At 41.1% G+C, this 22,550-nt stretch overlaps 1 protein-coding gene across 1 annotated transcript; it reads left to right on the forward strand.

The window, feature by feature from the left end:
- The first annotated feature begins 4,874 nt into the window (after positions 1-4,874).
- Positions 4,875-22,067, forward strand: LOC139665229 (polycomb complex protein BMI-1-A-like). The gene is given in 17 exon segments (XM_071544222.1): positions 4,875-5,025; positions 6,058-6,169; positions 7,674-7,737; positions 7,832-7,866; positions 14,076-14,111; positions 15,079-15,088; positions 15,412-15,422; positions 16,227-16,360; positions 16,737-16,833; positions 17,628-17,683; positions 18,096-18,143; positions 18,358-18,466; positions 19,695-19,740; positions 20,149-20,247; positions 20,480-20,560; positions 21,569-21,733; positions 21,736-22,067. Coding segments are annotated over 17 exon segments (1,428 nt in total). The 5' UTR covers positions 4,875-4,886; the 3' UTR covers positions 21,922-22,067.
- Positions 22,068-22,550: the final 483 nt, after the last annotated feature.

Consider the following 22,550-nt stretch of genomic DNA (forward strand, 5'->3'; position numbering starts at 1 on the left):
ATAACAGAATAGAATAGACTAGAATAGACTAGAATAGAATAGAATAGAATAGAATAGAATAGAGTGGAAAAATATAGGCAGATGATTGGGTTTCAGCAACCAAAATATAGGCTACTCTTCAAACATCAACAAAAAAGCCTTTGACAACCCCTTAGAAAGAAGCAATAGCCTACATTTTCTAATTTCTTTCAAAACTTAATAGATAAAGACATTTTGTTCAACTGAGTAGTGTATGATTGGCCTATAACTTTTTTCTTTTAAATGGGCTTGAAAAGTTTGTGTTTGTATTAGAAGTTATGCAGGAATTGGGCTGAAATGGACGTGTAATTGCATTGATGTTGTCTTCTAATATCACACTTCTGATATCTCATGTTCAGCTTCAGTAGGTCACAGGCCTACAGACTATAGATTATTTGGGCTGATCACATCCTACATCTTCAGAGAACATGTCAGAATAGCCAAAGAAGTGAATCAACTACGACGTGTAGCTACTCCTCGAAACAACGGCAAACATGATATGATCAGGATTTTTCATTCTGACAACAGAAAAAAAAACACATTATGATTCCGCTGGATGACTCACAGTTTCACAGAGCCACTTCAGCAAAAGCTATTGACAGGCAAACACAATAATGAAACTGAGAAGCTGAGTTCAGTTGTTCGGTTGTTCAGTTATGCCTCAAACACATTAAATTGGAAATTCAGTTGCCATTAAACCATATACACTCTAGAAACAACAGAACAAAGAGGATTATAACTGAAACTAGGTGTTTGCTGTTAAATTTCCTGGCGGTCTCAAATATTCAGTTTTAGGCCTTTATTCAGTGGCTTTGATGTTTACTGTGAATAGATTAAAAGTACCTTAGATAAAATATTGAGTAGGCTACCTAGCCTAAATATACAATAGATGATATGTCAAACGAGAGGATATAGGGCTGGGAAACCGTTTAAAATACTGATTATGGCACCAATTAGATCTGGATGAAGTAGTGTGATACAAAGATAGAAAATACTGCTAGACATTCAATTCCTTGCAGACAATATGAGACAGACATCATTGTCTCTATGAATGGGATATCTGCTGGAAATTTATTTGGAGGACAGGATTTGTGCCGATGATGCAGATGTATGCAAATTTACATTTGACCTGAACTAAATAAATCAGTGATGAATCTGAACAACAGGATACCTATAATAAACGTGATGGATGGAGAGAGAGAGAGAGGCGCGTCGATATTAAAAGTCGCGGTCTGGTCAGAGAAGCTCAGAAGTTGGATGCACGTCATCGCGATAAGAGACATATCTTGGAGGAAAAAAACAAAAACAAAATGACAGTGTTAAGAGTGAAGGCTTAGCTATTTCACAACCCGTCCTGCTGGAGTTAAAATGGACTTTGGACAAAGCAAGGAGTCAGAGGTCAGTCTGATAGCCGCAGCGTGTCTGGCCGATACTTCAAGATAATAAACGAGAAAAGTCGACGAGGAATAAGAAAATAAAAACAGATATAGCCTAAAACATTATTGACAAGCTGGTGACTTCTAGGGGGAAAAGATGAAAAACAGGCATATTTCTATTTGGCATACAAAACATCGCTTCTAACGCGGTATTTTATTGACTTATAAACTGATACATGACTACTTGAAACCAGCATTTGTAAACCATGAACAGGTTTTATTCTGGGTCCAGTCCATGTGCTGCTGCTTGGCATGTGCTCATAAAAATGAAATCGAGGAGGGCTATAGAGTACAGCCTCTGCTTTGTAGAACCAGATTACATGGATGATAGGAGCATTTATGGCATCTGATGCTTAGGATATAAAACCGTTTGTAGAGAATGAGTACAAGTATCTGAAGTCCTTGAAGTTTGATAAAAACATCTGCTGGCCTAAAAAGAAGATTTTTCCTCTGAAAGATGTAGCTCTCCACATAAATAAGAGGGATTTTTGGTCATAGAGGAACAATGGGCCCATAGGCTATATGATAGCCACGTGACCTGAGGGATTTAAGTCTTTTTCTGACAGTTTGGGGAAATTTAGCACCGCAGTGAATGACCAGAGAAGAGCAGTCTGCACCTCTGAAGCACATTTGCAGCACAATCCTGCAATAAATCAGCTATGGTTTTCATGTAAAAAGGGAATTTCCTCATTCTCGGTAGGGTAACGCTATTTCTCATGGGGTTACATTTCTCTGCTCCAGACTGCATTACACACTGATTATACGTACTTCAGCCTGACCTAATGGGAATTTAGAAGTGACCTACTCATCACACTGTCAGACAGACAGGCTTCACCTCATGACTGTCTCAAGACTCCGGCAGGGAAGTCCCCCCCATGTGTTAAAAAAACAACAAAATAGAGGCACACACTGTACATAGGCACGTGAAATAAAAAATACATAATAAAAATGTCATGTTAAAATGCAGCACAGGCTGGCTTCCAATAGCCATGTGGGTATAACCAAAAATTATTGCAACAAAAAGGAACTTTAAGAGATTTGACACAGATTATGCTTAGCTTGCTTCACTGTAAAAAGGCATAAGCTGCCCTCCCTTTACATAATATAGGCTATTACAAAATATTAGGAACATCTTCCTCATATTCAGTTGCAGCCCATTTTGTACAATCCACATCTGAATTGTCTCAAACCTTCAAAATCTAACTCGTCTGCTTCTCTTTATCTCCATCTCCTCCTTTGTGATTGGAACAGATTTAATAAGGGAAATCAATAAGGGATAATGGCTTTTACCTCATCGTGTAAATGAAAACAGTAGTCTACGTGTCCCAAAATATTTTGTAAATTCAGTGTATCATTTGATAAAAAAAAACAAAAAACAATAATTGACAGTAGCCTATGCAAAATCCTATAACCCAAACATCATTATGTTCTATTTTTCACATTGTAGTTGTGTAAATTACTTGTGTGGCCATGGTCAAATAAGCCTTGATTAGCCTACATAATTAACATCTCCCAGAAGAATGGCATTAGCCCCTACGAATCCCTGTTTGATCAAATTTTGGCCCTGCGCCCCCCATCTGAGAAGAATTGTGTTCTTAGATTTTATTTTATAACTGTAGATATAACCGTAAAGAGGAGCATTCTCACACTGCACTAACTTTGGGAGAATGAAATAACAGTAATGGTAACATTAAACACATTAAACATTGAACACCTTAGCATCCTTTCAGGGACCTCTTTTGGGTCCTGGACCCTACTTTGGAAACCACTGGCCTAATTTACAGTTTTCCACAATTGTTTACACACTAAAACTGGAACTTCAGACACAGTCACTAAAACCTGAAACTCATTTATCAAATCCCTAAACCAAGTCTGCAAACCTGCAAGCACATTTTCTGCTTTTCACTCAGTTTGCAATTCTTTATCACACTTTTTGCAAAACACTACACATAGTAATGTGTAGTTTTCTCTCATTCTCTACATTAGGCTCAACATTCAAAAACTAAAATCATATGTGTTCATTTGGAAGCACTGCCATCCCAAATGCTTAACTTCAGTTACCAATTGGCAACATCCACTCATTGCACATATAAACACTAATATCTGTTTTGTAATTGTTCACTCAGAAATCAGAGCTTTAGCACTATAAAAAAGGCCACAGGTGAGCTCTCTTGTTTTTGAGAACAATGGAAACCAATGCTGCAGTGAGAGCTAGAGGAAGAGGAGTGAGAGGAAGAGGAACAGTTATCTTAGATGAGATCCGGGTCACTTTGGTTCACCATGTGGTCAACATGGGTTGAGCATGAGGGAGGCTGGGCAGAGAGTCCAGACCAACATGAGCTTCACTGCTGCTTCCATCATCCAGACATTCAGACATAGGACCTACAGTATACTATAAAGAACATGGTGTAAAGTAGCATGGTGTAGAGAGTAGGCTACATGCCTGTTACGCCTCTCTACCCCATGCTACTGTTCTTTACTGTATACTGTAGTAGCTATACTATAGTCCTACATATCACTAGGCCTGTGCTACTCAGTGATGGTTGGCCAATGTTACAGTAATGTGTTATTTCATATTGAAAAATAGAAATATTCTTGTACCATAACCAATCACATCATGTTTTTAGAGAGTCTGTGTGAACACAGCTTTTTTTTTTTTTTTTTTTACAGAAAACCTTTTTTTCTGTTTTTTTTCCTACTGCATTGTGTCACATATCCAACACATTCAAGTGTTGAAATAAAGTATTTGTGATTGAAATAAAGTATTTTATATTACTGTATACTGTAACAGTCTTTTACAACATGCTACTGTGCATGAATGCCTACTTCTGAACATGCAAAAGGCATACGTCTGCTGATGAGATATTCATAGTGTTTTCCGTTAAGCACATCAGTGTGTAGTCAGTTGTTAGAAAGATGTATTGATTTGATGGTTGTGTGTGTCATTTTACTGCAAAATAGCATTTTGAAAAGAGATAAAATGGTTTTGAATGCAGTGTTTCATTTTGCCAGTGATTTGTGAAGTTTTGCATTTTGTGTTGCATTTCAGTGTGGTTTTGTGTTTTGTGTTAAGAGTTTTGAGAAAATGAGCCCTAGTTTCAGAAAATGTGTGTAAGCAATTATGAAAAACTGTAATTGCGTTTTTTCAAAATGTAGCTACACGAGTCTGTCCTTTGCTTGGTCGTAAATGCAGTGAGGGCATTGCAGGGACAGTCGCATTTAAAGCAGGCAGACGGGCACTTTCCCCCATACTGTGTTCCCTAATGCCCACTCCGCAGTCCACGGTGATTTCCCGACCTTTGCCAAATTGCCAGTCCAGCTCGGTGTGTCCTCCCTCCGCCTGAGCTGAGCCTGAGCTCCAGCGCTGCTCCACACGCTGCATCAGCTGATGCGTCACGTGGTGTGGTGTCGTGGGTCAGCCCTTGTTGCAAAATGGAGTTGTCTGAGTCTGTGCAGAGAGGGCTGCAGTCCCTGGCCGACCCGTCCGTCTTCGACCCGAGCAGCTTCCCGGTGCTGCTGGACGTCTCTTTCAGCAGCCTGCTCTCCTCGCACGCGGACCCCGGTGTCCTCGGTGAGCACGGCGTCTCGCCGCCGCCGCTTTTTGTCTCCGCCGCTGTTTCCGGTTTCTCTCCGTGTTGGTGTGTCGGAGCTGCCTCGACGTCTGTAGGTTTCCACGGCGATGTGCGGACTGTAGCGCATCGCTGCGAGTCGTCCTGAGCCTCCTGAGCACCAGCGTGTGTTTGTTCACTTGAAGCGGTAAAGCGTGGAGGAGGTGTTGGGTGCAGATCGACGGCCGCCCGTCAGCTGCACTGAAGCGGTCTTAGCTTTATCTGCCCGCTGCCTGCTTTGCATTCAGCAGCAATCACACGGCGACTCGGGACGCCTTTTGTTAGTTAAAATGACATCAAGTCTGCTCAGCATATCAGAAACACCACGTCAATCACCATTAGGCAAAACTGACAATGGACGCATGTTGATATGCAAAGTGCGCCGTTGACTCTTAACGGAGACCATTGAAGCCCGCCGCGGTCAGTTTACTGCTGCTCTTAATTGGCTTTGGACTTCATTAGTAAAGAGAAAGTAGCCCATGCAACATGATAACCGAGTCCCACTAGTTAGTGTTAGACTAGCTCTTTACTCTGTAGGCTAATGGCTGCTTCCGCTGTTTTCGTGGACCATGTGCTGTTTGTCCACATTCTGCGTCATTCCAGACATTTTTACAGGCAGCCTTCATTTAGAAATATTGGCGATTATGGTGCAGAAAGTGAGTTGTTCATTCTGGACTTATAGCTACAAACCAACAAAGGAGCTGTGGCTCATGCAGTTGAATGGCTCATTCACATGCAAATGATCATTGATTTCCATTGTATAGGCTCTTTCTATATGGAGGACACGAGTATGGATTGCAAACCTATAGGCTACATCATTTATGACAATCTGTGTAGGCTACAACTGCTGACTTCCAACCCGACAACAGTCCACACTGTATTTGTGTGTGTGCGCGCGAGCGAGAGAGAGAGAGAGAGAGAGAGTAGGCTACATGCTGATCACACAGTGGCTTCATTCCCACATCGTTCTCACATGTTTTTTCCTCTGATTGCAGATCAGCCCGAGTTGAAGCAGATCGACCAGATCCTGCTGAAACAGAGTCACACTGCAGCGACCACCTTCATACTGGAGGCGGTCAAACAAAATGCAGACAAGTCAACAATAAGGTAAAGTCAGAAAGTGCCTTTCCTGTGGAACGTCTTTGTGCTGCTTTAGCTCATACATATGCTCTTATAAGATGATAAAAATAATATTTCATAATGATAAACCATTCGTTATTAGACTCATATATTATAGCTGAAAATGATGCATATGCACACCAATGCACTAAATGCCTTAGGGTCTTAATCAGATTCTGCTGTTTGCATGTTTATTTGTTAACCAGTTTAGTGTATATTGCTAAAGCTCCTGACTGTATCACTCAAGCTAGAGACCATTTGCTTATCCAAAATGTAAGCAACAAATTAAAAAATAAATTTGAAACGTATATTATGAAATCTCATCTTATTTCTAGCAAAATGCTAAGCTACTATAAACAACAAAATATAGAAAAAAGCCTGCAAAAACCCCCCAGCAAAATCCAGCCATTTAAAATATATGAAAGTAATGTGACTCATAAGATGTCACACTTTCATAATATTGTTTCATTGAAATCACTTAATAAAGAATGTTATTGCAATAATGATATGAATTCGTGGCCTATGTCACAAACATCTAGTTATGGGATGTCCTGCATGTGCACTAGCAAGAAAACAGTTGTCAGTTAGTGGGAATTAAATGGTAGTGCAGTGGAAACTTTTGGCATTGCCTGTGCAGAAATATTGTCTTTAGTAAGATAGATGGGATAGCAAATGGAGGGGGAAAAAATCTATATATTGCATACTGTTGCATACTTATGGTTGACATAGTAAGCTACAAGTAGGCTAGCAATAATATTATCAAAAAAGCTGTTTGTCATAATTGTTGGGAAATTGCACACCTGCATTGCTTCAAAATGTTGCTTGTCATCTTTACGTGTTTATGTGCATCAATGTGCTGTTAATGATCAGAGAACTGAAGGTATTGATCTGATTATTCATTCATCAGAGTTGGGGGTTAACAGGATGATCATAAATGCAGTAGGATGTTTAGAGTACATGTGCCAAAAATATAAACTCTTCAGGTTGTAGGTATTGGTGTGCATGTAAACCAGGTCTGTGATCATCAGTGCATCACAGTTATAGTCAGTGATGTAGTGGTTAAAATGTGGGTGAACTATGTCGTCCAGGTGGTGATCATCTTAGGGCAAACAACCACCAGTATTTGCAAAAATCAGTTATATTTTCAGAAAAGCATTCATTTATGTTTTCCCCTCAAAGGACCCTGCTTAGGTTTCCATGTATCCATGTTCTGCATGTTCTAAAATTGCCTTCAAGCTGGGATCATAAGCCCATTTTCATCTGGCTAAGGCAGACCGAAGTTGCATGAAAATTTGGTCTAGGTGGGACTGAAGTAGAGACTGGAGTGTTTATTCCCCCCCAAACTCTCTTTTTGAAAAAAACAATGCATTTTTTTGTGTCAGAATTTTACTGCCAGTTGTTAACAGAGGCATATGGAACATTTGACTAGTATAAGAGTTTGTAATGTAAATGAAGCTTGTTGTGGAATTAACTTGTTGCTTTGTTGTTGCAGCTCGTGCCTTGAAGAAGTCACATTCAGTGCAGAGAGAGTAGAAATATTCTATACCTCATACCAGGTGACCGTTCAAATGATGGTGATAAGATTATCATTTTGTCTGTTGTCACTGTGGCTGCCCTCCACAAACTGATGAAATCTGTCTTGCTTTACAGAAACATAAAAAAGAACTGGAACGTCTGTTAGCAAGGTGAGTTAAATATATTATTGGAGCTGTAAATGACAAGGATATTTGTGGTGGTGTTGTTTTTGAGCTGAAAAGTTTGTTTTCAGACCCAGTCAGATTGATCACCACTAGGAAAGCAAGCATGGCCCCAAGATGTATGAAATTGGGACATAAATGAGAAATAAATTCTTTGAAGTGTAGCCCAAGCAAAGTTTTAACATTGCACAATAATTGACTTAAGTATTAATTGAATAGTAGTCTATGTGAAATAATTTGAAAGCCTTTCAGTGTTCAGTAAATTGCCCATTTGAGGTTATTTCATCACAATCACTGTATGTTGTCCCAAGCTTTTTTAAATCATAGCTTTGTTAAATTCCCCCCTTTGCTTGCTCAGTTGTTAAATGCTTTTCTGTGGTTTATATGAGTTGACAATTTATTTGCAGCTGTTTTAAATCAGTTTGTATTTGCAGACAAGGTAGCTCTTTTACAATGAGCGTTTGTTTATGGCGCGTTATAAAGCAGCATTTACATTGTAATTAATCACGCTCGTTGTCCCTTTTGTCCTGACACGCAAACTTCAGAAAACACTCTGTGTTTTCTTACTGGGTTGAAGCTGTGAGCCGCTGTGGCAAAACTTAGTGAGCTCACTGTTGAAGCTTGTGTCAAAATTAAATGAACTTGTTTTTTTTATCGACTGTGTTTGGCAGTGCGTATTTCACTTCAAACATCATGTAATTCGCAGGGATGTAGCGTTGAGTAAAAAGTGGATAAACTATGACTTCAATTTGGTGATCATCACAAGGCAAACGGCCACCAATATGAACAAAATCAGTTCTATGTTCTGTTATATTTTTTGCTTTTCCCCTATCTTCATACATGAGTTTAATCCTTAGGCTATGTTGTATAGGCTACATCATTAAGATTCGTGTCAGCCTAAATAGGCGGGTAAAGTACAAATAAAACGGTCGGTAAACTGGGTTTAGGTGGGTTTACACTACATCCCTCTACATTCTCTTCTCTTCTCTTCTCTTCTCTTCTCTTCTCTTCTCTTCTCTTCTCTTCTCTTCTCTTCTCTTCTCAGCATAGGGAAGTGCCCACCTCACATTAACGACGTGTCGTGGCGTCTGCAGTACCACATGAAGGTATCTAGACCAAACTTCACAGCACATTTAGCGTTTTTTGTTGTTACATATTTTGTCCTGCCAGCCTAACTAAAGTGTTATTTCCTTGGCAGAACGGACACGTCCAGAAGGTCAACGAGCCTTTCTACATGCTTTCATTTAACACTGAGGTATGAATCTGACCCATTGTTATCCGTTCATTTTAATGTATTTTTCTGAATGGTGTGTTTGCTGTAAGCGGTTTCTGCTCCTTTGGCAGAATGGTGCAGGATCCTCGGAAGACATCGACTTCAGCTGCACGATGGAGCAGTTACAGGTAGAGGAGTTTGATCTGGACAGTATTGTAGCCTATAGTCTATGTATCAAATGACAGAACTACCAGCAGCCTGTTCATCTCTTATTTCCCCTCTGCTGTTGTCTAGCAGTTGCATCATTACGCACAGCATTTAGGAACCACATATGAAAGAGGTCGCCCCATTGAGCTGATTGCTGCAGGCTAGTCTTGTTCTTCAAACTGGAGAATTTTCAAAGACATTAAATGTATTAAATTATATTATATAACGTCCTCGCAGCTGCGTTCAAATAATCAACTGAAGGGCTTTTGGTGAGCGTCTGCACGACATGAATCGGATTTTCATTGCTGCACTGCTAAACCCATTGCACCTCCTTCCGTATTTGTATGTTGTTGTCAAAAACTCAGTTTAAAATTATTTATGCCTCAAACGCATCCTCAGAATGATAGTCTATTAAAATAAATGTAAGATAATCGCATTTCTGATCCACAGAAAGTGTTGCCTTGCATTCTTGAGAACGGATTGAAAGTCGGTAATTTATAGTGAAAATGTTATATGGACACATGAACCATGACTGATGGCTTTATTAAGATGACTCAGTTCCATTACGACCTCGGCTGTTTCCGTCTTCATTTCGACAAGACATTGTCTAAAGGGTGACGTGTTTGACCTATATTTGAATATGTTGGGTTTGGCAACTTGAGATCTGTTTCATGATCCAAAATATTTGGTGAATTTATGTCGGATCTGCCTAATCATCATTTTTAGTGTCAAGTGCGGGTTTATCAAAAATGCTGAATGCCAAATAATTCAGTCTAATTCTCAATTGAAATCGGTGTCATTTTGCATTCATAAATGTTCTTTCATTTTATTATTTTTTCATTTATATTTTCAGCCGCGTGACGCTGGTGTGTTTTTATCCATATTTAAGTGGATCAATGTGTCTTTGTTTTCAGGATTTGGTGGGAAAGCTGAAAGACGCTGCCAAGAGTCTGGAGAAAGCCACTCAGATGTGAGGAGGCCATGCTGGTGTCCAGTTTCCACACCTTTCCTGCACCACAAACCACTGAACTTCATCCGTTTCTAGCGGCATTCATCTTCTCTTTATAGATTTTTTTTTTACTTGAGATTGACTGATCGACGTTATGCACATGAAACAATTAACATTCCGACTTGTATTGCAAATAAACTGAGTATATCAAAATAGACTTTGTGCTTCCAGTTTTGTCACAGCTTGATAAACTCCCAGCAACACCTGGATGTGCTGCCTGTCTTTGCAGGGAAATTCACATTTTGGTGGGAAAGTTTTTTGTGTTTTTTTATCATTAAACACAACTTGATGCTCAAAGAAGATGACGCAGATTGGTGCCAGGCTGTTCTAGAGGTGACATATGTTGTTTAAAGATCGAGCCAACGAAATAGCTGGTAGGCCTATGTTTTGTCAACCCCGGCGAGAGTGAATAGGATTTTTGCCATAGTTGCATGACAGCATGTGTGTTTTGTTTCTTCCAACATGAGCCAAACTATTTCTGCAGGGCTCAAGGGCTGATGGAGCTTTTTAAAATGTAACCATCAGATTGAAAATTGCACTGCACACGATATTAGAGACTAATCTGTGACTATTGACAAAATTGTATTTTAAAGTTTTTTCGGTCAGATGAAAGTCCTTATATTTGGTTGGACTCGTTGCATCCACTCCTGCTGAAAGTTCAAAGCTGCTGAACTAAAAGCACCACGGCGGCTCAGATTCCATAAACATCCGAGATGCCTTCATTTCAGCCGGGGTGGCTGAAGGATAAAGGCTCCAGTTCACCAAGTGGGAAGTTGCACTGCATTTTTGCAGATGTCAGGACAGCCTGTGACAAAGGTTTGACACCAGCGGTTCAAAGCCATTTGTCACAAAGACGTATCTTGTGCAAGTGCGTGCTTTTTAAAGCAGTCAGCGGAGGGCAGAAGCCACATCTTGGAGCGAGCTGTAGCGCGCAGGAATCACAGCCCAACAAACATTAATAATGCAGCTGCCTGGTGCCAGCGGAGCTCCAGCAGACTACGCGTTACTGGATGGACGGTGGGCATTTTGAGGGTCAAAACGACATCAACGTGTGTGAGTGCGCGTTCTGTTGTTATTTTTAACATCAGAGAGACGAGGACACACCGATGGACTTTCTAGGCAGCCTTAAGCATTCGCCTAGCGCCATCTGAGCTAAAGTAGAATATAGCCTATGTTAGTGTAGGCTATGAATCCTGGCATTTGGGGGTCAAAACTATATCAAACTGTTTGTGAATGCGTATTGTGGGTTATTTTATATCATGCGTCATACATTAGAGAGACCAGAATACACCGACAGTAATTTTTAGGCGCCCTTAAGCAGCTGCCGTTGCCATCTGAGCTCAAGTAGATTACACAACCTATTAGTGAATGGTTTATGGCATTTTGACATTCAAACCGCTATCAAACTGAACGTGGATGCCATTTCTGTGTTATTTTGTATCATGCGTCGTAGATTTACAGGCACCCAGAATACACCGACAGTAATTCCTAGGCACCCTTAAGCAACGAGACCACGTGACCAAAGCGGGGCGGTCGAACTACAAGCCATTTTGGGGACGGTGTCAGTTTCCACGGAGCACACACACACTGCTGCATTTTACTGGGGGGGAAGCGGATTTTTTGGAGGCAAACTTATCGGTGCAGAAGTGGGACCCTTCCCAACCCGAAGCCAGTGGACCGGACTATTTGGAAACCGTAGATCGGATACGCACAAAGCGCGCAAACGGGGAGGAAAAGAGGAGTTTTATTCGCACATCTGAAATGCGCTCCGGTCCGCCGTGCGCTCTCCGCCACTGACAGCGTCTGCAGCCTGCTTCAAGATGGCGGCTCGGCTCCTATTCATTTTCTGCTGATCGCCTCCCAACTTTCATTGTCTATTCGCCTCAAGACCCACCGATTACCAGCCCAGCCTCCGGGTATGTCATATTCGATATCGTCTCTAACTAACGGGGGGCTAGCCCGGGGTTTCGGGGTGCGTGGTTTTGTGTTTTTCTACGCACCGATCCAGCGGTGGATGTGGAGCTTTCAACGGTGGCTGCAGATCACCGACGTGGAGCTCTGTGTGTGTCTCCGCATCACTTTTTTCTAAAAACTGTTCGCCTCTCGCACACACACACGAATTAAGATTCACACACACCCCACGTCGCATTCTCTACTGTTCAGTGATCTGTCTGTCTAAGTTTGGTGTTGGTTGGGGTTTGCATTGAGTCGTTTGGATTTGTGTAAAGTGGGAGATTCGAGCGAACCAGACTGGAATGGGTGAGATGTTAACGGCACCAAGTCCTCCAACCCGTCCTTTTATGCCTATATTTTCATATAATGTCTTCATTTTATAGAGTTGGGATGTTTAGGATGTTGTGGATTGGACATTATGTTGGTTTTGCGCGTACATCGCTAAACGTTGGTTTTATTAACTTAAGTTGGATTGCTCCCATAAACGTGACAAGGAGGCAAACCATTTCACTTGTGCATAAATGTTTCATTACGGCCACTTGGTAAACACGGGGTCGTCGTTAAACATGCACTGTGACTGTATGTGTCTTAGTGCATGGTGATCTTGGTTCAAAAAGCTCCTAGGGTTTTAATAAAATTAAGGAAAAAAATGGAGGCGAGACGTCGGCCAGGCTACAAAGGGATGGCTGTGTGTTACAAAACAGCCAAAGCATCAGTAAATTCTCTGTTTCAGTCACATAGGCTGTGGACATCGCAGATCACTTGTTTTTGAATATTAAGGCTCATTATGGATTTTGATATCATAGTCTTGGATGTTGGCGCACTCTGTCTCTCCAGCTGATGGTAAAGGACAGACAGACAAATGTGCCAGGGCTTTCCTCTTCGGGGAAAATAATTATTTTGGCCAAGAATGCAATCAGGGACTTTGTGTGTGATTCATCGGCTAAAATTGATCTTTAACGCATGCGTTTTCTTATCCTTCAAATGTTTTTTTCCTCAGGATTTCAGGTTGACAGCCTCACATGCCTGTGAAAAGACGTGATAACGCAACAGACGGGATTGTGTGTTGCCAAAACATTACCATGCGATTGGCTATAGGCTATGGATTAAAAGTTAGATTTCCATCCGTGTTTCCATTGACTGCATTGGCTGTTATAAGCAACATCTAGTATACAGTCAATTAGGCACCCCCGCTAATTGAATTCGAGATTTTTTTTTTTTAAATTGACTGACAGCTGCTTATATGAGGTCTCGGTCTTTCCCATTGCCGATTTTAATTGGGGTATTTCCAGCTGCTGTTGATCTGCTTGTAACGGGAACCTTTAAAAGAGGAACTGGTAGCCTATGGGACTAAATGAGGTGGACAGCGTTTCACCAGCAACACAAGTTTAGGTCACTGAAAGGACCGAGAGGCGTCTCTTCGTTTGCTTCTTTCTATTTGGGAGAAATACGGATTCACTTCTGGGTAGCCGTAGCGGCTGTGTGTGGATTAATTGACGCTACCAATTAAGCCGACTCCATAATTAAAGCGCAAATTGTCCATTTGGTGACAAAATGTGCGATTTGAATACATCTTCTATGTCACAGTCCGTGTTTCTGCGTCAATAACTAAATCCATGACGGGACTCTTGAACAGACTAGATTAGCATTTAACGCAGCTCGTTGATTGATGCTACAGCCATGTGATAGTCGCCTATTCGTTCCCATAATAGGTTAAATGCTAAAAAGTTATTTGCGTTTGGACTTGTGGGGTGAGTGACTTGAAGCACGGCAGACTCCTGTATAGTCTGACCAGCTCCCATAGGACAGAGGGAGAACAGTTGTCCAAACACCAGTCAGTCGATTAATGGCGTAACAGGCTCCCTGCATATAGGCTATAGGCTAGAGACACCATCCATCATTATCCATGTGTGATCCATCCTTTGAACGGTGCCGGTGCCCATGCCTGCCTGCCTGGGTCTGTTCAGAAACGATCAGGAGTCTGTCTCCATTAGACTAGATATCGGCCGGGACCGGGGCATGGTGCAGGCTGTAGGAAGTGTGTGATGGTGTGGGTTCAGGGCTGGGACCACAGAGCTGGACAGGCTGGCTGTCACTCAGCAGGCTATGTCATGAGGATCAACCTCTGATGCACAGCTGATGCGTCCGATTTACGCTTTCATGACTGGCGTTTTATTTCTCCATATGACGGCAAAGGGCGTCCCTGTAGTCAGTAGGCTATAGCCCGCCCTAATACCGCGTCTCTAGATGATTAGCCTATTCTTCCAACCTCAAAGATAAAATTGCCTTTATAGTGTAGAAATAAGCTTATTGGTTAGAATAGAAAGAAGCGGCTGCATTTTGGATAGGAAAGGGAAACTTAGGCTATTTCATGGTTTTAGCTTATTTGGTTTGTCAGAATGTCGTTTTCCATGTGAAATGTCCACTGTCAGAAAGTACCTGTAGACGCTGAATCAATAGGTTGTATGTGTCTTTAGTCGATAATGGCGCAGAATATAGGCTGAATAAGTGTGATCTGTGTGCGCTCCAACTTCAGCATAGTCGCTGGTGTCGAGCCATGTTGTTAGTGCACGGTGCTGATTCGTGCACACGCCGCGGGTAAAAAAAAAAAACGGCGCAAAGCGAATGGAAAAAAAGCAGAATAATGTCCGGGGTAAGCACGCAGCCTTCACACACAGTCCAGAGAAGATTTGGAAAGCGATTCTAAACGCGTCGGGTATTGGCTTCACCCGCTTTGGAAGGAAACCCCGCAGCCCGTTCAAACGATACGGGCTTTTTCCTTCACAAAATGGCAGCCGTGCTGTCGGCAGCCTGGCAGTCCAGCGGCTGTGTGCGGAGGGACGGGCAGCCCGCCTCACCTCATCCCCGCTCGCAGCACCGGCGGGTGACGGTGCCTCTGTTGTTTTGGTCGGATCCTGCCTTGTTCTGCTGTCTGGCGACAAGCCATGTGGGCTAAAAGCAAAGGAAGTTGCCATAGAAACGCTCAGGTTTTCCCATATGTGGCACACCTGACGCAGTGAATGGGTGCCTCCTGTCATCCCCTTTCACCCACACTCACCCAGGGGCATCAGAGTCCCTACAGCTAATATAGGCTAATTTCCCACCAAAACTTCCAAACCCGCTGATTTCGGCTAGATATCTGAGTATAAAGTGGATCAATTAGTACTGACTAAAGATAGGCTATTAGGCTATTATTTGGTCAGTGCGATAAATTATTAGGGAGGTGACCAAACTATCAGCTCAGATGAACGCTGACCTTCGATGCTCCCCCGGTCTGATTTTATTTTTTTAAAATTCAAATATGCCTCCCAAATATATTTCTGGCAATTTGGTCTCGACCTTTGCTCTCCATTAGCCTAATGATTAAAACTACACGCTCACTCACTTGGTGAAGTTACGCATGTGCCGCATCCATTTGAGGCTGTATTCACCCCTTCTCTTTTTTTATTCAACATGGGATGCAGCATAGACTGATCCAGATCACGGATCCGCGTTATAGCCTAATAGATAAAATCCAGAACCGGTCAGTGCCTCGGTCCAGTTTGCATTAAGGCGCCGAGAAACCTCGACCGCGGCTTGCTTCTAATTATTAGCCCTGATCTTATTTGAAGTTGCCATCTGTTTTGTGCGGTATTGAGACTTAAAATCGAGGGAAGGAAAAAGCGCAGAGCAGCGTCGATCTATCAGTGGAAGTGATTGATTTATGATCAGTCACTGGCCTCGGTCACTCGGTAGCCGCTCACTAACGCCCAATTGTTGCCTATCAATCTGCCACCGAGCACCGTCCCCTTTGGTTATTATAGGATTAGCATAAAAGATGATGTTGCTTTAACACAAGTCAAACAAACAGCAGCCTATTCCAAATGGTGGAGCTGATCTAACAGACCTCGGTGCCTCCACGCCTGCTATGTGTTTCCCCCCCCGACATGACTTCAGTATTTTCTCATTTTACCTTCCACACAGGAGCGTTATTCCCTTTTCATTCACCATGCATCGGACGACCAGGATAAAGATTACCGAGCTGAACCCTCACCTCATGTGCGTCCTGTGCGGTGGATATTTCATAGACGCAACCACCATCATCGAGTGTCTTCATTCATGTGAGCAAAACAGCCAGAAAAAAAAGGCATTTATTTCTTTTATACAAGTTGGAAAAGTGTTGAAGTGGAGCTGAGCGAGTTCGTTGTTGTAATAACATGAAATGATTTACAGTTGTGATACAGCAGAATGTAACCACAGCCTTTGCATGTCCTCATCCAGTATGCAGGGATATTTACTCCTGGGACAGTTTACCTGTTGCCATGTGAATACACTTTTATTTATGGGATTCTGTGCTGCAGTGTTTATGCTGCAAATACCATTTCTCCTTGGCAACAATTCACAACCATATTTGACAATATCAGACTGTAGTTCGGATTCAGTATATCCTCCCAGAACACATTTTTGTATTGACAAATGTTTTTGTATGGGTTGCAGTCTGCAAGATGTGCATTGTGCGCTACCTGGAAACCAGCAAATACTGTCCCATCTGTGATGTACAAGTGCACAAAACCAAGCCTCTGCTCAACATTAGGTGAGAACTGTGGTTATTTTATTTTCTGACATTTTCTTCCACTGCATTACAGAATGCAATCTTGTTAAAATAGGTTTTCCATACTGTTCATTCCTTTGCTTATTGCTTTTCACGTGTTCCTGTTTTTTTTTGTGTTGGATGAAGCAAGGGAATCATCCCTTAAAATTCAAGTATTTTGGCTAGAAGAGCCTTGTAGACTAAACAAACAACTGTGTCTTCTTGGCGTAGGAGTGACTCTTGATTTTGGGTTGAAATAGTATGTTTTTGTCATTTCTTTACATTTAGATTGAATTTGTTGAACCACTGGCTATGTTGAGCACACAGGACAACAATATGAAACCTATTTTTCCCACTGTGAACAGCTAGTGATTGGTTTAATACAGCCAATCATAAGACACACATTTAGTTGTCTGTACTTCTGCCAGTTTATTTATAATGTGTGACTTGCCATAGTCTTCAAAGCCACAACCAGATCAATCAAACTAAGTATGAATGTATATTACACTGTGTTGATTCTTAGAGGTACATAGCTTATATACTTTCTTGCTGCAATGCTTACAAGCAGTGAGTATGGATGTAAAGAACACATAAACCTTAAAAGTGAATCATTTATAAGCAAAACAACATACTTTCCACAGTCATTTGGCTTCTACACCAAAAGCTTTGATTGAACAGAAAGGAGAAAAAGCTTTTCTCTGCGCTGCTGCTAGTTTTGACTACACGTGTTGAGATTGCACACACTGCAATGTGTTTAATCCTCTGAATCACACTGAAGTTTCTCTTCCTCTCTCAAGGTCTGACAAAACTCTACAGGACATCGTCTACAAGCTCGTCCCTGGCCTCTTCAAAAGTAAGAGAGCAGAGTGTCGCTCTCTTTATTTAGCATGCTGTTTGGTTTCAGTCTGACTCTGCTGTTGTTTGTCCTGATGCTGCCTGTGAATATTTATCAGTGCATTAATTTTCAACAGTGTTGGGCCACTGCACCAAGAATATTACCACTACTGCAAAATGAAAAGAGGAAATGAAAAAAAAAAAATATAATTCAACCCAATTTGACCCCAGAACTATTTGTTTTCATTTGGATCATTTATTCTGATGAAAGCACACATTTCAATTTCAGTGGCGCAACCTGCTCTAGATCAAAAATAAGACTAAAACAAATAATTCCCAAACACCAAAGGCTGCAGTGTTTTAGCCTCAGATGACATTTCCATGAACGCTGAAAGTGAACAGACTTGTAATGGCTTGTCTGTCCTTTGTAGATGAAATGAAGAGGAGGAGAGACTTTTATGCGGATCATCCTGTAGATGGTGAGTGAAGCAGCGTGCAGGAGACATGAACTGAACACAACGAAGGGGAAAAACAGATTTCATTCAAGTTCTGGATGAAATTATAGACATAAATCATTTTCACTAACTGTCATTAAATGTTCCAGCTTGTTTTGATTGCATTTTTTTTTTTCACACTTTACAGTGAGTTTCAGTAAACTGACAAGCCTGTCTGTGTGTTTCTTTCCTTCTGCAGCCTCTAACGGATCGAACGAGGACCGTGGAGAGGTGGCGGACGAGGACAAGAGGATTATCACAGACGACGAGATCATCAGCCTCTCCATCGAGTTCTTCGACCAGAGCAGGTAGGCAGTTTTCACAAGGATGGACGGGTGTTAAAACAAAATGTGAAGAGTGTTTCCCATCTGGGTCATGGTGATGTTTTTTTTTACAAGCAATAATGCTTCTTTGTCCGTCATAATTTAATGTTATAATATTGGTATCAGTGCTATAACAATATTATATGGAGGCGTAATTGATAATGGCTTCCTCATTATGTAGAGATGATTGAGTTTACATTTACATTTCAGCAGCTTTTTTAAGTATTTTTAAGGAATCTGGCTTCATCAAACAAATGATCTCTGTAACTTGTGCATTAGAGTTTCCCACTGGTGAGCATGGAGTAACTTCAGGTGCTCCATCAGATTTTCTTTAGATGTGAAGAATTATATGTTCTAACTAAGATCAATCAGTAAAGTCCATGCCCAGTAGATCCACCAGTACCTCTGCTGTCCTGGGGTCAAAATCCACCAGGTTCTTCTCTCCTGAGTCTCCTCTAGCTCAGATTTCCTACTGTCTGACAAATAAAAAAAATAAAAAAAACTTTAGGGGAGTGGACTGCCCACTCTCCTTTTTAAAATCAATAAAACCTCACTAACTGCGGTCATTAACACACACATTCTCTCCAGGTTAAGTCGGGCCTTTTCCTGCAGTCCTTTTGGTTAATTCTCTATTCTGGTTCAACCTTTTTGAATTTTCCAAATAATCAACACTCGAGCCACAGAGTTTCTTGTTTTACACAGTTAACCACACTTGTTTCGCTTACTGACAGCCCTTGTTTGGCTGCAGCACCAAAAAAAGTTTTATCAACCACTGACATGAGAAATGAAGCCTGTCTGACCTTGTTTTGTTGCCACAAGGATGTGTCAAATATAGCTCCAGAGCAGAAACACACACGCTGCCCTGCTGCCTGGAGTCAGCTCTACCTTAGACTCATAGTGAAACCATAGACTGCAGGAGAGAAAATAGATGTAGTAAAACGTGCTTTTCATTCAAGAGGTTGTTTTCTGTGGATATGCTGATGTTTTCCACAAAATTTCGTTTTTGATTTTCAAAGATAATTGGTGTGTTTTCTTAAGCAAGTAATTGAAAATAACGTAGATCGGTTACTGCATGTATGAATGGCATTGGCACATAAAAAAAAAGTAATATCATTACAAAGTTGAAAAGTGAATATTAAGTCCACTTGTGTAATCAAAGCGTAAAGTGTTCTTTGCCAAGTTGTTAATATTTTTTCCTGTTTTTTTTCTCTAGGATTAAACTGGGAGTTGGAACAGAGGACAAACAGTCTAAAGACCAGGTATCAGAAGCTGATTTTGTCACATTTTCTCTACTTTTCCAGCATTGTCTCCTATCAAAGTCCCTTGGGACAGATACGAATAAGAAGCCCAGTCCTGCAGGCTCCTTTTAATTAAATAACAAATATTTCATTTTATTGCTGCTGTTGAAATATCTTTTTTTTTTCTCATCTCATCACAGTTTGACAGGCAGATTGTTGCCTCATGGTGACAGTTGCAGCTCTTCTGTAATGCAAATTCTTTTTAATCTGCTTTTAAGGTGGACCAACCTTTGCCCTCTGTAGCATTTTTGATGCTCAGTCTACATAAACCTACATTTATATGAACATATTATAATATGTATAGTCACTGTGTATGTGTTGCTGTTAAATTCTTGGAATATGCTGAAGATTAAATGTTGTTTTCTACAGATGGCCAACAAGAGGTACCTGCAGTGTCCAGCAGCCATGACAGTCATGCATCTGAGGAAGTTCCTGCGCAGCAAAATGGACATCCCCAACACCTACCAGGTCACAGAGGCTTTTATTTTTCTTGTTTGTTTTTTGTGTGACCGATACACTGCAAGTAGTTTAAAACATATCCACCTTAACTGCTTAAATTATTTGGGAAACCAATCAGATAATGTGAATATGGCTGTCCAAGAGAACACTGGTATCATGGTATTTAGGTTCTTAGTTTCAACATCATATATTAGCCCTAGTGATATTTATTTAAAGTTTCTTTTTCTTTTTTTCACTGCAGGTTGAAGTCATGTATGAGGACGAGCCACTGAAAGATTACTACACATTAATGGATATAGCATATATCTACACTTGGAGAAGGGTAAGAGACTGGACACTTATTGAAGACCTGATTTTGTGGATGTCTGCTGGTTTATTTACAGAATCCTAACTATCTTCTTTGTCACCTGTATATTAATATATATTACTAAAGCATTGTTCATTTTAACTAATCTATATTGTGAAATCAGTGTTGCTGAAAGGAATCCAAAATTAGGAGAATCCAAAATAAATATTAACAAAAATCAATTATATATATATATATATATATATATTTTTTTTTTTTTTTTTTTTTTTTTTGTAGTAGCCACGCCTCTACACGACTGTAGAGATTTAAAACTCCAATGCTGATCCTGAAATAGGCTTGCATTATGTGTTTTGCCACTTGCCAATTGATAGACTAATTACACACAAAAAAATTAATTAAGTGTAGGCTACAAAATTTGTTTTTATTTTTATTTTTTTTTAAATACTTTATACTAATGAACACATATTCCACATATGTCCTAACCAACTTGTTTTGGTTATCTATAGGAATAAATACATGCTTTGGCTTTAAATGTGTACACTATCAGTTATTGATTGATACCATTCATTCCAGGTGCCTGTACAGACTAAAAGGCTGCAGATGCTGGAGGGAGGGGGTGGGGTTATAAGTTAGATCCGATTTTTTTTTTTTTTTTTAATTTTAAGTAGGATAAATTTCATGGAAAATACATACTTTAGAATATGTTTAGAGAAAATTTCAAAATATACAAAAATACATTTCTTGCCTACATTTAGATTATTTTCATTCAAAATGGTGGCCAAAATAAATTTTGGGTATAGCTACATATAGCTATTATCGACCACTCATAGAAGAAAATGTATTCCCAGCGTGTGTATATATCCTGTGTATATATATATATGTAGCCTAGGCTATATTTTATATTTAATTTTGAAACATATTTATAAACATAATCTAAAGTAGCCTATATGTGAATGCATTTTTATTTTTTATTTATTTTATGTGTTTGTTTGAGTTATTTAACTTCCCCCACCCCCTCCACAGAACGGCCCTCTGCCCCTGAAGTACCGAGTCCGCCCCAGCTGTAAGAAGATGAAGATGAGCCTCGCGCAGCAGGAGGGTCAGAACAGCGCGAGCAGATCCGGCCCGGAGAGCGACTCCGCGAGCGACAAAGCCGGGAGTCCCGCCGGGGTTCCCTCCACGTCCTCGTCGCTGCGTCGCTGCCCAGCCCCGGCACGCCGGCGCAGTCCCCGCACCCGCAGTTCCCCCTCGTCCCCAACAGTGTCAACGGGACCCCGGCCAGCGGCCCGACCCAGAGCCGGCCCTTCCCCTTCGGCAGCGGCGGCGCCAAGCCCCGGAAGGTTTCGCTGAACGGCTCGTCCACTTCCTCCGGATGACGTGGCGCCGCAGACCCGAACCAACGCCAGACCCGCTCAGCTAATACCGTTTCCATGCCAACGTAGTTCCATTGTTGTAGACAATGCTCTCTCTCTCTCTCTCTCTCTCTCTCTCTCTCTCTCTCTCTCTCTCTCTCTCTCTCTCTCTCTCTCTCTCTCTCTCTCTCTCTCTCTCTCTCTCTCTCTCTCTCTCTCTCTCTCTCTCCTTTGTTGTTATAAATATTATGGGATATGTAAGTTTTAACGTAGTGGAATCAGATGAAACATTTCAAAAAGGAAAATAAGGAAGTTGGGTGGCGGGGGATTTTTATTTGGAGAGGCGATATTCGCGGAGTGACGTGTGTTTGAAAAAAGGAGAACGGCAGACATTTATCCCTCAGAGCTACAGTTTTATTTTACAGATGTGACTGAAGATAGTCTTTTTATATTTTTTTCTTTCCTTTTACTGATTTTTTGTCTCTTCCAAATCAAATGTGTTTATCATGACCATTTTAAGTGTGTTGGGCTAGCCTCTTTGAAACTGTCAGTTAAAACATGCATGCTCATGAAAACACTGTTTTTTTCTTTTAAGGAAAAAAAAAAGGATTAGGTGTGTTTGCCTCCAGCCTAAATTTCAGTTGAACAGGTTT

The sequence above is a fragment of the Centroberyx affinis genome, unplaced genomic scaffold, assembly GCF_046629955.1.
Source record: "Centroberyx affinis isolate AG114_WGS23_722 - 3 ecotype Tasmania unplaced genomic scaffold, CSIRO-AGI_Caff_v1 ptg004497l_1, whole genome shotgun sequence".
Taxonomy (NCBI): Eukaryota; Metazoa; Chordata; class Actinopteri; order Beryciformes; family Berycidae; genus Centroberyx; species Centroberyx affinis.